The sequence below is a fragment of the Colius striatus genome, chromosome 1 (genome assembly GCF_028858725.1).
Source record: "Colius striatus isolate bColStr4 chromosome 1, bColStr4.1.hap1, whole genome shotgun sequence".
In the NCBI taxonomy this organism is placed as follows: domain Eukaryota; kingdom Metazoa; phylum Chordata; class Aves; order Coliiformes; family Coliidae; genus Colius; species Colius striatus.
This window is the reverse complement of record NC_084759.1, coordinates 66,687,474-66,703,215: the sequence shown is the minus strand read 5'-3', so window position 1 is coordinate 66,703,215 and position 15,742 is coordinate 66,687,474. Positions and strand designations below refer to the sequence as shown.

Sequence of the window (15,742 nt, the reverse complement as noted above, 5' to 3'; positions counted from 1 at the left end):
AGCTTCAAAAGGTGGGGAAGGAGGTAAGACACTGAAGGAAAAAGAAGTACTCTTCAGAAACAAGTTCTTAAACAGAGCCTGTAAATATCGACCAGTCACATTTTAGGCTCTATTTAATGCTTGATACTCTCAAAAAATCGCACTTCCTTACCAGGGTGGGGCAAGAGAGACTCATCAACAGATGTTATCTATGTCTTGAAGAACACTATCATACTGCAAACAGATCTGCCACAGCTATCTTTGATCAAATGAAGGCAAACCAGCATTTTAGGAAGTCCATGGCAGAAACTAGCTACAATTTAAGTGAATGGCAATTTGAACATTAACATCCATGTTGACCCAAGTGTTAACACCCATAAGCATGAACCAAAGAATGAAGTAACAAAGTAAAAAAACAGAAAAATGCTCACAAACTTTAAGGTAAATTGGTGCAACATGACTTTCTATAAACAGAACCAAGCTCAGATCCTCATCCCTCATTTGTAAATGTTGCAATCAGTATTTATGCACTTGCTTGGAAAATAATGCAGAAAGATCATTCGGGGTCATCTCAGAGGAAGTTAAATACTGTTACAAATACTTATAGAACACAGTAATAGCAGCCAGAGTCTCATTAACCATTGACCTGAGAAAAAACTTCCTCACCCATCCAGAGATACATAATTAGCTACTCCCTGGTATTCAGCTTTCAAGTCACCAAGTAGAATGATGCTCTAGTTCTCTTGAACTTGTGTCAATACAAGAAGACAGACTACTGAAAGATAAATCAGACATCCTTTAATTTAGAGTAACCACACTTTAATCCAGTTGTCCAACAAAACTAGGGTGTGCTAATAAACATGTACACATTATGTCATCACGCTAAAAGGAAGTGGTAGCAAGAGGAAAGAGATGCCATCCTTTTGTATGTGAGTCTGCAAAAACATTGCCACTCCTATCTGTCAGTGCAGGTTTTTTGGGTAACAAACTTATGTGTGAAGAAGCAGCTTGCAAACACATTTCAGAGCCTTGGTCAGCTCACCAACTCTGGAAACAGCTCTGTCCTGAGGTATCCCCTGGGATACCTGTGAACTCCCAGTTCCATATCTTGTATTATTTATAGTAGTCAAACATGATTAGAATTCACTTCAAAGCACAATCATAACCTTTTTTTTCCTGGATTTTACATATTTTATTGCAAGTGCAAAACAAGTACTCATTTTGGCCAGAACTTGACAGTTTTATGCTTGCTGCCTTTCCAACATTTAAACGCACATCCAGGTTAATCCTTCGGAGCACTCAAGAGTAGGTTCCTTCCACAAAAATATTGGATGAAAGGATGCAGTGGATACAATCTTCTTTCCTCAGGCTCTGTTTGATTGAAGTGCTGATGAACCCTCATTCCCCACAGCTGTGTCTCTTCACAGACAACTTCAGTATCCTTTCCTTCCTCTGAATCTTGCCCTAGTATCTAACTGAAAATTGATGCAAATATATTAAAACCATACATTTTGCAGAAGAAATACTTCAGAGTGCTCATGCTATCTCGGTACTTTGTGATGCGAAAGCACAGAATAGAGCAGAAGTCTCTATAAAGAAAACTTGTGATGCAGCCAACAAGCCATAAGGTTTTTTCAAGGGAACAGGCCTTGTATTATCTTAAATCTCACACAAAATTAAAGCTATGTGATAAACAACCTGTGCACTCTGAAATAAACAGTGCAGCAACATAAAATGACAGAACAGTATAGTGGGATGGCAAGAAATACTTAGTACTTAGATCTGTTTTTCTCAACTGAGAAGCTGAAGGAGGAAAATTTGGATTAGGCTGAGGTAGGATTCACTGCAAATGTCAGTGAAGACAGAGATAAATGCAAAAAGTGTTGGGGAAAAAGAAATCAATAAAAACTGGAATACTATTTGACTTATAAAATAAACTTTCTTTTAGGCAGTTACAAAAGTAGCATTTAATGGAAGGCAAAAATTGTCAGTAAAGCTAAAGCAACAGCTACAGTGCAGCACTTACTGGAACTAATGTCAAGTTCTTTCCTAGCGCAGCAGAAAAACATACCTTGATCCTTTAAGAACTCTTCTGAATTTAGCCAGTCAGTCTTGAAGATGGCAGTTACAAATTGTAATTCAGATATATTCAGATTCTGGATTGAAGATGTACTTTTTACCTCTCTTAACTAACCTTCTTTCAGGATTCAAGACTGCAGCAAAATTTATAGAGACAAACTGCGTGATGGCACAGCTTGCCCAACAAGCAAGCAGCTTTTTTTGTTCCTACTTTAATACCTAAGGTGTACTAGAATTTACTTCTCCAATAAGAGATTATATTTCCTTACAAAGCAAACAGTATCTACGAGAAATCTCTAATTATTTTCACATACTGTGTATTATATGTGTATTTAGTGTCTTAATTTGTTTTTACATGCTTCTTAAGCCTCATTAATCATCAAATCATAGAATGGTAGGGGTTGGAAGAGACCTTTAGAGATCACCTAGTCCAACCCCCCTGCAGAGGCAGGTTCATCTAGATCAGGTTGCACAGGAACGTGTACAGGCGGGTTCTGAAGACCTCCAAAGAAGGAGACTCCACAACCCCTCTGGGCAGCCTGTGCCAGGGCTCCCTCACCCTCACAGTGAACTAGTTTATTCTTATGTTTAAGTGGAACTTTTTGTGTTCCAGCTTCATTCCATTACCCCTTGTCCTGTTGCTAGATACAATAGAAAAAAGGGATGTCCCAACCTCCTGACACCCACCATTTATATACTTACAAATATTAATGAATCCCCCCCCAGTCTCCTCTTACAAACCAAGTAAGAAATTTGTCAGAGCCCAATTATTGCGATTACAATAATGGCAATTTACGGAGTTAACAGGACAAGAAAAATGCCGCTTCTTCAGCCTTAGAATTTGGAGCAGTTAAACAGAATCATGAAAAAGCCAGGCCTCTTTCTGCACAAAACTGTTTCATCAGGCTCCCTTAACAAGACACAAATAAAGGCCCATCATGTGGAGATATTTGATGGTGCAGTAGCAATACATGCAAGTATTTCAAGCATTAAATACACAGCATTTTTTCCTGTTGTCACTTTATGGATTAACACAGTTCATATAGGAGAGGTGCAAACAGCTGCTATGACTTAAGGAAAAACACTGAATGGAAGTAAAATTTCAGGTACAGTTTTAGCTGTATATTCATTATGTATCACATCAGCTTAGAAAGACTTAATGCCATCTTTTCCACACTTTAACTACTTTCTCAGCATTTTGGAAACAAAAGTAACTTGTTTCTAGACAAGGAACTCCTATCAAAACCAGGGAAACTTTATCTTATCACATTTTGACAACTGGGCTTCTCACTACCACACTTGATAGCTCACTATATAAAAAAACCCAAAAGTGTTCTTCGTAACGAACTCAAGCCTGCCAAGAAAATTTTACAGGCACAAGAGCCTGCTTCAACAAAGTACATTTCTTTAAGACATTCTTTAACTTAAATGTTCTTTGTTGACAGACAAAAACTACCTTGTCGGTATCTTATCTTTCAACTGCCCGATCTACTAATTTTGGGTTAGTATATAGCTTTACTGAAAAGAAATAAACAGTAAAAATACCTAGTTTACTTGTCACATACTAAGCCTAATGCAATTTAGATATGCTTTTTTCCCATCGTCTTCACACTTTACAACTCTCTCTTCATAAGAATAGAGTACAACATCCATATTTTAAAAGGAACTCAAATGCAAGACCTGTTCTGTTTAATGACACCAGCTTTACTGAATTAAAGCCTGTCCAGGGAGACTGCAGAATCTCCTTCTCTGGAGGTTTTCAAAAGCCATTTGGACACATTCCTGTGTGACCTGATGGGGACGAACCTGCTTTAGCTGGAAAGTTAGACTAGATGATCTCTGAAGGTTCTTTCCAACACCTACCATTCTGTGAATTTGGGTTATTTTCTTCAGAAAGCAGGAAAAAGGATAGAAAGGTGCTAGGAGAATAAAACACACTACAAACACTTACCATTGATCTTTTGCATGTAAAAAATGTTACTTGCAAACTCTTACAGTGTCCTTCCCTTAAACATTGTTTAGGGCTTTTGTTTCCCTGTTAGATGAAAAACAAAGGATTAAAGGCTTAATCGATTTCTGCCATTTGCCAAAGAAGAACCAGACAAGGTTTAGTCGGGATTTTGCTACTACACAGCGACTCGCGCCTTCTTCTGAAATTATGATTTCTTGGTGATTAAAACGCGAATTAACAGGTTTGAAAGGGACGAAGCAACAGCTTTCCTTCCCCTCGAGCGCTGGCTGACGCCAGAGGCCGCAGTGCTCATCCCCGCCAGAGGAATGGCCTGTGGCAGAAGGGACCGGTTCAGACCGCAGCTTCCCATGCGCCTGTGGCGGCGTGCCGAGGCGGGGGCCTCCGCGCCCGCTTCCCTCGGAGCTGACTCGGGGGGAGGCGACTGCAGCGGCAGCACCGACACGTAGCCAGAGGCCCCCGGGGCGCTCACCTGCAGGACGCAGGCGCTCTCCAGCAGGCACTGCCGCAGGTCCTCCTTCACCCCGCTGCAGGCCCGCCCGTCCTCCTCCTTTTCCTCGTAGTACCTAGGCATAGCGGCCTGACCAACTCTAGGTCTTGCTGCAGCGTACCCACACACGGCTGTCGGACGCCGCCATCTTGTCAGCCCAAACCCCCGCGTCCGTTTCCGGCGGGGGAAGGAAGGGGCCGGGCAGCCCCGGGAAGGAAGGAAGGGAAGCGAAGCGTAGCGCAGCGCCTGCGCGGCGGTGGTTGCCGGAAGGGCTGCGGGCGGCGGCTCGGGGGCCGGGCGGGGGTCTCGCCGCCGTGGCGGCAGCAGCAGCAGGTGAGGCCTCGCCCCCGCCCCGGCCGCGCGCTGAGGGAGGGCGCGGCGCGAGCCCGGCCGTTGTTGGACGGTTCCCGCTGAGGGGCGGCGGCGGGGGTTGCGGGTCGCTGCCGGCCGGGTGCGGGCTCAACGGCAAGTGCGGAGGCTGCTCTTCCCGGCCCTGTCCCTGGCTGCCAGCTCCCACCTCTCACCGAGCCTGTCAGCAGTTAATGCTTCGAATCGCCTTTTGCGACCGAGAGAGGGCCGGGGGAGGGCCCGGCGGAGGGAATGGGGGCGCAAGCGTGGGGCTCCCTGGCAGGCAGCACTGGGAGCAGAATCGTCTGCTCGTAGTTTTTGGCTTGCTGATTCCTTAGCCGGGCCATGGCACGCTCACAGAGTTCTTTAGGTTGGATAAGACCGTTAAGATCATGGAATCAAGGGTTAACCCAGCGCTGCCACGTCTTCCACTAAACCGTGTCTCTTAGCCCCACATCTACACGTCTTTTAAATGCCTCCAGGGACGGTGACTCCTTCACTTCCCTGGGCAGCCTGTTAACAATGGTTTCAAGTGTCGTGGTTCATACTCTGAGTAACCTCGGTATTGCAGATGTGCCCTGCGTTGCGTGATTTTTATTTTTAGTTCTCATTCGAGGTCCCTTCCAACCCTTAAGGTTCTGTGATTATATGCAAAACCAAATGCATCTTTCTGAAATTCCTTCTTTAGCAAAATGCTGCCAACCACTTCAGTTAATTCTCGGAGCCAGGGCAATGGTGCGTTGAGCCCTAGAGATGCTGCAAGGCACACAGCTGGAGCAAAGCGCTACAAGTACCTGCGGAGGCTCTTCCACTTCCGACAGATGGACTTTGAGTTTGCTCTTTGGCAGATGCTTTACCTGTTTACTTCACCACAGAGGGTTTATAGGAACTTTCACTACAGAAAACAGACAAAGGACCAATGGGCAAGAGATGATCCTGCTTTCTTAGTGCTTCTCAGTATCTGGCTGTGCGGTGAGTGCAGGGGAATAGCATAAAAGAAAGGGGGGGAAAGTTCAGGGATAAACATTTGTGGCCCTTCTACAAAAAGAAGGACAAATTCGTGGATTATTTTGAATCAAATAGAATACAAGAAAATAGTGTAAGCTTTTGGAAGCTATGGTGGCAATTAGAAAACCGAGAAACATTAGAAACATAATTAATACTGTGTGGTCTTGAAGTAATCTCTCCTGCAAAAATTCCTTCTAACTTTACAGACAGTAATAAAGCCCTATGCCACACAGCAAGGCATTAGTTAAAAAATATTGACCATCTGGAGGATCTGCATAAAATGCTGCTTTTACAATAAAGATCCTAGTGAAAATCTGTATATATGTAGATTGTATATTGTGAGAGTCTGTATATTCCTAATTCTAAGATATAAACAAATTCTCATGTAATTTTATAGACAGAACTGCAAATGTATTGTTATCCTAGTTGACTTGTTATGTAGCACGTTGGTGTTACTTTTATATCAGAGTTTTGATGTTACTGTCTGTCACCACACAAATAGTTTGAGTTAATAAGGAGCTTTTATAAAACAAAGAATAGTCTATTGTAGCATTGTGTGAATTTTTAAAAAGTACTTGGGTGGAGCAATACAATTTGCTGTTATATTGTTAAGCCCAAGTACAGGTGATGGCTTTCCAATCTGTGAAAGAGATTATATAGTATATATAATTAATTATATTATTAATAAATTACATTGTACCTAGTATTGGTAGAAAACCATGAGCTGTTGTACTGAAAATCTCTTGTGGGTCGGGGGTGGGGGGAAGGGGGATTTCCCAACAGTATTTTCACTTTGCTACAGCTAACTTTAATAATATTTTTCTCCTTTCAGTGTCTACTGTAGGATTTGGATTTGTGCTGGACATGGGTTTTTTTGAAACAATAAAGCTGCTGCTTTGGGTTGTATTCATAGACTGCGTGGGTGTTGGCCTCCTGATTGCAACTCTGATGTGGTAAGTAGTGATGTCTGAAACGGTCTGGTATTGCTGATTGGACGTATGTAGTCCTCTGCTGTTTGCAAGGCACGTGCTCTCTGTTTGGGGCAGAATTCTAAAGTATGTATTGACTATAGGGTTTGTGCCATTGCAATTTTCTCAAAATGTTGCTTTTAAAAAAATAACACATCTTTTTCTTTACTATTTCCTGCAAAAAGTGATTGTTCAGAAACTCTGGATTGCAATGAACATTTCAGTTTGTTTTCTTTTGGAGCTGCTAAATCTTCAGCAATAATGCCCAAAAAAAAGTGGATGATCAAAAAAACCCATCACTCCTTATTTTGGTTGCATAGCTTAAGCTTGCATATTTAAACAGGGCAATATACAACTGGCCCTTGCTTCTTGCTGAAGATTTTAGCAGTTTCCATTCTGAGCAGTGTCTGTCCTATTCCTTGCATGTTGCCTTGGTGGTGTCACTGCCAGTCCTAACCCTGTAATGTCCAGAGACTTATTAAAGAGGAGCGATAGTAACGAGTTGGTTTATAAACTAGGCCTCGGCATGTTATAGATGTGTTCACCAGCAAGGGAGCCATGAAACAACAGGAAGTCACTTGCTGTGCTGTGGCAAGGGCAGAAAGAAAGAAGGAAAGAATTTTTATGTTACTGAGAACTTAAGGAAGCAAGCGCACTTAAAAGAGCTCTTAATAATGGAGCTGACACTTGAAACTGGTGCCGGTGGGAAAAGGGCTAGATCCCTTTCAAACAGTGACCTTGGAAACTCCTGCTTGTAATTGCAAAGTTGAGGGCGATGTGCATGCAGGAACTGTAGCTGATAGGTGAATGGTCCTCCTGACCTACTCTGCTGTCTGACACAGCAGTCCATATATTGCTGGGGGAAGAGCACATAATAATACTTTCCTCCTGTCCTCCAGCAATTTGTGACTTGGGATGCAGTCTCCTGAAACTGAATAACTCCATCATCTGGTTTTTCTGCAGGCTTGAATACCAGTCACTTGGCTCCAGTGTGGTTCAAGTCTCTTCTTCCAGTGCAGGCTCACTTGTTTTTCCACCTTTCCTAATGAGTTTACACCCTTTCTTGTCTCTCTTTGTGTTGCACCTTTGTGTTGCACCTGCCTTCCCGACTCCACCCTTGGCACAAAGAGTATGTTAGAAGAAGCTACTGTGAATAACTGAGTCCAGAGGAGGGCCATGGAGATGGTCAGAGGACTGGAACACCTCTCCTGTGAAGACAAGCTGAGAGAGTTGGAGCTGTTCAGCCTGGGAAAGAGAAGGCTTTAGGGAGACCTCACCGCAGCTTCCAGTACCTAAAGGGGGCCTACAAGAACAGTGGGGGTGACTTTTAGCAAGAACACATAGTGTTAGGACAAAGGGTAGAGGCTTCGAGCTGAAAAAGGGTATTAGGAAGCAGTTCTTCCCTGTAAGGGTGGTGAGGCACTGGACCAGGTTTCCCAGAGAGGCTGTGGATGCCCTGTCCTTGGAAGTGCTAAAGGTCAGTTTAGATGGGGCTTAGAGCAACCTGGTCTAGCGGAAGGTGTCCCTGCCCCTTGCAAGAGGGTTGGAACTACTCGATTTTAAGGTCCCTTCCAACCCAAACTGTTCTGTTACTCTGTGAAAGGCCCTGGTCTGAACTTCTTGTTCCTCTTCTAAATGGGATAGTTACTGATTATCAGCAGAACTTCAGCTGAGAACACAAAGCCTGAAGACGTGTTCCGTAGCCTGTAAGGGCAGGCAGCCTGCATTCTGTCAGCACTTCTCCTCAGTGAGAAGAATGGGTTCAGCTGAGGAGTGCCTGCCTGCTTTCTGTCCTCCTAGTGCACTGCTTCTGTAGAGCTGCAACAAGCCATCTGTGTGAGGTGTGCCTGTCGCCTACAAGCGCTTTCCTGGCATCCTCTCTGCTTGTGCACAGCACATGAGAACTTGTCACAGCGTTGATAAATTATAGTGCTCATCTGTTTATAAACAAGTCCTGTTTCTGTGATACCAGCAGCACATTTCAGCTGCCTGCTGAATGCACGGAATGGGGTACATCTACTGACAGCCTGCTCTGCCTAATGCGTGTGTATTTTTCTCCGAGATGCTTTGTTGGGGTACAGAGTTAGGATGGCCTGTGGCTCACTATCTCAAAGCAGCCTTTTGTCAGTCAGCTTTTATACATCCCTACTAATGACATGCTCAAATGTCGTTTCATGCAGGTTCATTTCTAATAAGTACTTGGTGAAGCAGCAGAGCAGAGACTATGATGTGGAGTGGGGATATGCCTTTGATGTTCACCTGAATGCTTTTTATCCACTCCTAGTCATTTTGCATTTTATCCAGCTGTTTTTCATCAACTGTAAGTAGAGTATTTTGTGCTCCCTGATTCAAACCTGTGCTCTGTCACAAGAGCTGAGAGCAGTCATCTCTTTCAGATGTCATCATCTCTGATTCTGTCATTGGGTACTTTGTTGGGAATACATTGTGGCTGATTGCCATTGGCTACTACATCTACGTGACATTCCTAGGCTACAGCGGTGAGTAACAGCAGCTTCTTTGCTACTAGTTTGACTAAAACTAGGAATGTGGGTTTATTAATTTGTAAAGCAGAGGCTCATGAATTCTTTCTTTGCGGTAAAACAAGTTTGATAGAAATTTACCCATCCCTGGTTCCAGCTGGGTATACATCTGCACTTCAGGATTCTTAATACCAACTTCCCATCTTGTATTCTACCTCCCCCACCACAGCTTCCCTCTGTAAACACATTTCAAAACGATTGCAGTGGATAAAAACACTGTGGTGAGTTTAAAACTCTAGTTTTAGGTATGACCAGTTTCCCAGGGCATTACCTAAACCACTTAATTACTCTTTAATCTGTGAGGATTGCAGGATGATGAGGGCAGAGATGATCAACCTGCCCTCTGAAGGTGGCTGGCAGAGCCGGTGCTCATTTCCCTCTTTGTCCTGCCCCCAGGCCTTTTCTGAAGGAGCACTGTTTTATACTTGCCTCACTGTTGCTTCTGTTTCAGCACTGCCCTTTTTGAAGAACACGGCTATTCTTCTGTACCCGTTTGCACTTCTCATCATGCTCTATTTGATCTCCTTAGCATGCGGATGGAACTTCACCAAGATGCTTTGTTCCTTTTATAAATACAGAGTGAAATAAAACCTGGACTTCATCTATCCAATGTTGATTTTGTTTCTACCTTAGCTGTCTCGACAGTAAAGAAAAAGTTTAAGAACGGTTTGTAAATGGTTGTAAATTTCTCTTTATTGTAGATAATTGTGTAAAAAAAGTTGGAAGTGTCCTTTTTTATTAAAATATTTACAACAGTAAACATGTTAGCAATTTTGTTCAAATACTTTTGCAGTACATTCCTAAAAACAAGTTACTTGTACAGCTCTGTAGCTTAAATTTAACTGCAACAAGTCTATTTAGCGTAACTCTTACTGCAGGTATTTTGCACATACTGGCATAAGCTCTACATTAGGAGGGTTTTAAGTGACACCAAAAAGCATTTCGTTTAAGAATAATATTGGAATACCTTGCCTTTGGCCTGTGCAGCACAGATCTTCAGAGTGTTGTGATGGTAAAGCAACAACTGTCTCCAGCTACAGCCCCGTCCCCTCCTTTTATGAAAGAACTCAAGAACAGAGTTATTTTAATGGCAACTTCAACTACACATGGACAACTCTGGCACACAGAAGAAACAGTGATGAAAGGCACAATTAACATGACCCATATCAGGTTTCCAAATATAGCAGCATGTTTTTAAACCCAATCTCTAGCAGTCCAGTGGGTATTGTTACATCCATGTGGAAGGAAAGGACAAGTGTAGTTTGGCTACAAGGGTGGGCTCTTGGCAATGCCTGCCTGCAGCTCCAGTGTCTGCAAGGCAGGAGCATAAACTGACCATCACAAACACCACCTTCTGGCAGATGAAAATGACAACTTTCTAAAGCGGTGTTCAGTATGAAACATGAGCACTAGGATTCCATTTCCAAAAGAATGCAAGAGTAAACTGCTCACAGTAAGACTTAATAATTTCAACACTAGAATCTGATCTCTAAGGAAAAACTACATTTATCTTAAAATACCAAATATGCTGGCAGTGCATCTTACAGTACTGTGTGTTTCAGCCACTGTTAAGGCTTGAAGAGAATCTTTTTCCCCTCTCAGCAGGTGCTGAGCAACGTTCCCCTTTTAAGGAGGAAAGCGTGATCCAAGGAAAGTGAAGGGACCTGCTCCCCCCCAGCTAACAGCACCAGCTCCTGTCCTGCAGGCAGCTGCAGCCAAACTCAAAGCCTTCTCCCCTGCAGGCATCCCTGTGCCAGTGGTCGCCTGCTTCAGTTCAACACTAACACACTTCACCTTCAGTGCCCTATGGGGCGATGCCACTGCAAACAAGAAGGACTCAGGGCCTGTGTACCTTCCCTTTAGAGATACCAGAGTTTGTCCCTGTGAAAGAAGGCTTCATCCTCTCAGAATGAAGCTACTTCAAGTTCTATCAACTCACTGTTCACAGCAGAAATCAGCAAAACCCTTAAGAAACAACAAAGGTCAGGAAAGTGACACTTGGATTCTCCAGGTCCCTGTGGGGTTTGGGTTTAAGTCAGCAATCAGTGCTAGCCTGAAAACATCAGTTGTTTAACAGCCTCTCAGCATTCTGCTGGTGATTGTAAAGACAATTTAAAAACATCAGGGTTTTTTCCCTTTCTACTATAGTTAGCTTTTTCAGAGTACATCTTTCCTACTAAGAACAAATGCAGAAACTAGGGTTAACGTCAGGGGAGCAAGGTTTAAAGGGATTCTTTTTTTCCCCTGAAAGACTAAAATAATATTTTCCAAGATGGAAGCAAACTACAATTACTGCAATGTTTCATCCAACAAAAACCAGAGATTACCAAAATGATAATGCACTTTGGAAAAAAATGAAGGAAAGATGTCATGTGCTTGTTCAATTTCGTCAAAAACTAATCGCACTCCAGCCCATTCAAGGAATTGTGTCTCACATGGGCAAAGTATAAATTGCTTTGCTCTAAACTGACTCAAGGTGTTGAAAACCTGCTTTTGAAAGAGCTAGACAAGCAGCGATACAACAGAAGAGTCCAATCTTTTATTGGTCCACGAATTCTGATTCTGCGAGTCACCTGTTTGAATTCCTCTGAGCCATCCTTTGGTAAAAAAAACCAAAATCCAAATGTATCTATAGGAATATTTTTTGTCAACACAAATCCATGGTTGAGCTGCCTGCAAAAGCGCAAAGCCTTGTACAGTGCTTTAGCAACACTCTTTTAACTAAAAATACTAGAAAGTGCTAATTTGGGACGATATCCTGTTCCCATTATTTACAGAATCTTCAACAGGAATACCCAATGAGTGAGCAAAGCAAGACTGTATTGACAGTCTTGTATTTTCTTGGTCCACAGCAATCCTGACCATCTCAGAAAAGCCAGCGCTTGGATCGGACAGTCTGTTTGGCATCCACTATAGGAAGTTAAGAACAATTTGCCCAGATAATAAAGGTTTCTACTAAACCCCTTTGGCTTCAGAAAAGGTCTCTTTCCTGAAGCTTTACCAGCATCAGGAGCTAACAGGATCATAGGATAATGCAGTTTATTTTGAAACACTTCCCAGTATTTGATTACTATAAAATTGAGTGGCTTAGAGGGGATTTTTAAGGCCACAACAAAAATAACTTGAAATAAAACACACAAATGAAAAAAAGATCCCCAAAATAAGGTAATAGATTTCAAATGCTGAGGAACTCCTGTAACACTGTAACTTAGGACTGAGACATGTAGGAGACATCAGCCTTGCCGGAGTACACCCAGTCATAAATGAGTTCCCAAGCTAAGGATTAGTGCGCCATTATTTCACCATCATTCCAGGAAGGGGACTTGTACCACTTTTTCCTGACTTGGGGATCAGAATTTGCAAGGTAGAAAGCCCAAAATACTTGTCTGCAGAAACAGTTAGCTAGAAAATATTTTCCTTGCTTTTTCTCAGCAAAATTTCCCTGAAAATTTGCAGGACTATCTGATTCCACCAGGTCTGAATTTACCTGAACCTACAAAATGTAATTGGTGTTAATGTGGCACGTTTATTTAGTGACCATATAAGGTCAGGAACATTTCAAGTGTTAAAGCAGCCCAGAGTATTTTCAAGTTTTGCTAGCACAATGTAATAAAAATGCAACAGTCTTTAGAAAGACTCTGACATACTTCAACCAAGCACTAGTCCATTTGTTATCTTTGATAAAATTTCATCTCATCGCTTTTGAAAACTAAATATACTCTTTACCAGTTGATGTGGTAAGGGTTCCATATATTTCAAATGTATCAGCAATGATTCATCCTAACTACTGTGAAATACCAGCAACAGCCATGCTTTGAGAATAAGCACCCAGTTAGCTTAAATAACTGGTACCAGTAAACTTTTGAACTCACGGAAAATGATGAAAGTCACTGTCAGCAAAACGTATTTCTGAGATCTAAATCTTAATAAATAGCAAAAGTTTAAGTTAGTTGCATCATTCATTCACAGGCACAGCTGAGAAGAAAACCTAAATACTTTCTTAGACCTTTGCCAGCTAATGGGTGATAAAAAGCCACTGCATGGCGATAATTTGATGGTGTGGCATTATATGTGTGATGAACTGGGCTGGGGCACCACCGCAGCCTAGATTCACATGAGATGCTGAGCCCAGTCACCCATGTTCCTAAACCTAAGAATAACCTCCATTTATGAGCCCAGTGCTTAGCTTAATACCCACGGTCTTTATGGGCAAGATGAGCTTTCCAAGCAACATTTTATTTACATTGTCTGATGAGGTCAGAAAAAAAGTAAACAAGGCCTGCCTGGTAGCTTTCTACTTTTCTACAACTTACAGCAGTCAGTCGAAACAGGTGGGCTTACCTCTGTGTACAAATCACACCTTCACTGTGTCCTCACACAACAGAGCAAAACCAAAACGACTACAGTCTGCAGAAGCAGTTAAGCTCTTAAACCTGAATACTGCTGAACTGTCAAAGCTACCGCACAATTCTCTAACAAGGCAGAAGAAAAGACATGTTGAGTGTATATCCCAGTGGCGATTTCAGCTTACAGTGCCAGAGAGTCAGACTTGGGCTCCTGCTCCTTGTAAAAAACATCATGGAAAAGTAGACAAATCTATTAGTTAGACTTTCATAACAGAGATAGGAATTCACTAGATTAGGGAACTCACAACAGGTTTTGTGCATCTGTGCCCTGGCCACAAAGATGTTGGGAATAACAGAGGGCTTTTTTTCAACAGGGAAAACTAGGCCATCTTTCAAGGTGTCAGTTCCAGGAGGCTGGTTCCCAGTACAGCTGAGAATCCCCACGCTGGGGTAGATGCCTCCCTCCAGCATCAATCAGTCACTTCATTCCTATTAAAGAGAGGCATCTCTGCCTCTCTTCTTCCTGACCATTTCTGACTGGGTAACTTAAATTTGCCTTTGCCCGTGTCCTTACACATAAGCACCTAAACAGATAGACTCTCAAGAACAGCAGCAGCATTAGTACTGCAACAACTCCACTCTGGGTATAATACAAACCACCTTCTGTTTCATTTAAAATCACTGTTGTTTCCCTTGAAACAAAAAGGCAGGGTAGTAACTTGAGGCCAAATGCCATTCTTACTAATAGCGTGAGTTACTACACTCATCAATAAAGGAGTCGAAGTGAGACTTTGTTCTTGAACAATGGAAAAAAATAAAAATAAACCATAACTGCTCACTGTCATGAATCTGAAATAAACGCTGCAGGAACAGAACAATTTAAAAGGAGCTCTCTGTAGATCAAACGTATCTGACTACTCTTAATTCTTTTGATAAAAGGTAACTTCTGTCACTCCAAAGCAAAGCTGGAGAATGAATTTGGTTGGTTGGTTTTTTTCCAGTACAGAAAATTAACTTGTCCAGGCTATGAAATGTCTACAAAGGTTTTTTTAGAAAGAACTGTTTGGAATTGAAAATTTTTCTTTCTAAACTGCAATGGATTCGATCTAAAATCACTGCAGATTTAGTACATCATATGAAACATTTCAGCATGCTTTTTAGGTGGCTACAAACTGTACATAGTGGAATCTCACAGCCCCGAAGAATAATAATGCTCTTCAGAACTCTGTTAATGCCTTTGAACGTCATTCAGATTCTGTGTACAAAACTACACAATTTAGAAACTTAACCTAGGGTTTTTTAAAACATGGCAGTAGAGTTGAAACATGGTATTAATTTATGTTTGCATCTCCAAAGAAAAATGTAGAAAGATAACTTAAACTAGAGAATCCATAAAAAAAACTATATCAATTTAAAATTTTACTGCATAAAAATATGTACTTTTCAAATTATTTTAATAAATTAAATACCCCTAAACATTTTTAATATATATCCCTGACAGTCTATAAAAGAGGGTTCTTGTTATAGAAAATAAATGGAACTCCGAAAGTACCCCCTTCATAAAACATATTTAACAATAATTATAGTCTTCTTCTTCAAGGAATGTAACAATATGTACAACTTCTCTATATTACTATACTATCAAAATAGTACAGGTGAAGAGTAGCAGGGTTCTGTAACCGTAAGATGGTAAAGTCACATCAAACTGGAGGACGACTTAGGCCTCGGGAGAACGTTATCAGCGTGGAGCATCAGTTTCTGGATGGATCAGATAAGAAGGGGTAAATACAATCTTCTCATCTACAGTAGATTTCACAAGAGGTAGAGTTCAAGTGAAAATGAAAGAAATTTGGAATAAGGTGCATGCTCAGTAATTTTCAATTTGTGACTTGCTAAGGATGTTAGATTTTATAGGGAAAGTTGTCAAGGATTCCTTCTTTTTTCTCTAGAGCAGATCTCCGTGATCAGTTTGTAACCTTTTTAATGTGAATCTGAAACAGAGAATCAGAAAAGAA

General features: G+C 41.8%; 3 protein-coding genes across 3 annotated transcripts in view; 1 reads left to right on the top strand and 2 right to left on the bottom strand.

Annotated features, from left to right (window-relative positions):
* Positions 1-760: 760 nt before the first annotated feature.
* Positions 761-4,711, bottom strand: LOC104562381 (cytochrome c oxidase assembly factor 5). The gene is made up of 3 exons (XM_061997920.1): positions 4,500-4,711; positions 4,010-4,093; positions 761-1,454 (listed from the first exon to the last, which is right to left on the bottom strand). The coding sequence occupies exons 1-3, from the start codon at positions 4,599-4,601 to the stop codon at positions 1,413-1,415; spliced, it is 228 nt and encodes a 75-aa protein (XP_061853904.1). The 5' UTR covers positions 4,602-4,711; the 3' UTR covers positions 761-1,412.
* Positions 4,712-4,720: 9 nt separating this feature from the next.
* UNC50 (unc-50 inner nuclear membrane RNA binding protein) lies at positions 4,721-10,141 on the top strand. Its single transcript, XM_061997907.1, has 6 exons — positions 4,721-4,850; positions 5,554-5,837; positions 6,706-6,826; positions 9,022-9,161; positions 9,238-9,339; positions 9,833-10,141. Exons 2-6 carry the CDS (start codon positions 5,558-5,560, stop codon positions 9,967-9,969), a joined length of 780 nt encoding a protein of 259 aa, XP_061853891.1. The 5' UTR covers positions 4,721-4,850; positions 5,554-5,557; the 3' UTR covers positions 9,970-10,141.
* MGAT4A (alpha-1,3-mannosyl-glycoprotein 4-beta-N-acetylglucosaminyltransferase A) overlaps positions 10,062-15,742 on the bottom strand; it is an 85,008-nt gene continuing 79,327 nt past the window's right edge. The window contains exon 17 of the mRNA XM_061997898.1: positions 10,062-15,718. Coding sequence (XP_061853882.1) covers positions 15,692-15,718 — 27 coding nt within the window. The 3' untranslated portion in view covers positions 10,062-15,691. The remainder of the gene's footprint in view (positions 15,719-15,742) is intronic.

Excerpts from the sequence above, each read along its gene's own strand:
- LOC104562381 (XM_061997920.1), bottom strand. The coding sequence starts at position 4,601 with ATGCCTAGGTACTACGAGGAAAAGGAGGAGGACGGGCGGGCCTGCAGC. Across the intron at positions 4,094-4,499 it reads AGAGCGCCTGCGTCCTGCAG|GGAAACAAAAGCCCTAAACA; the intron begins GTGAGCGCCCCG and ends TTCATCTAACAG. Across the intron at positions 1,455-4,009 it reads TTACATGCAAAAGATCAATG|TTAGATACTAGGGCAAGATT; the intron begins GTAAGTGTTTGT and ends ATCAATTTTCAG.
- UNC50 (XM_061997907.1), top strand. The coding sequence starts at position 5,558 with ATGCTGCCAACCACTTCAGTTAATTCTCGGAGCCAGGGCAATGGTGCG. Across the intron at positions 5,838-6,705 it reads TCTCAGTATCTGGCTGTGCG|TGTCTACTGTAGGATTTGGA; the intron begins GTGAGTGCAGGG and ends TTCTCCTTTCAG. Across the intron at positions 9,162-9,237 it reads CCAGCTGTTTTTCATCAACT|ATGTCATCATCTCTGATTCT; the intron begins GTAAGTAGAGTA and ends CATCTCTTTCAG.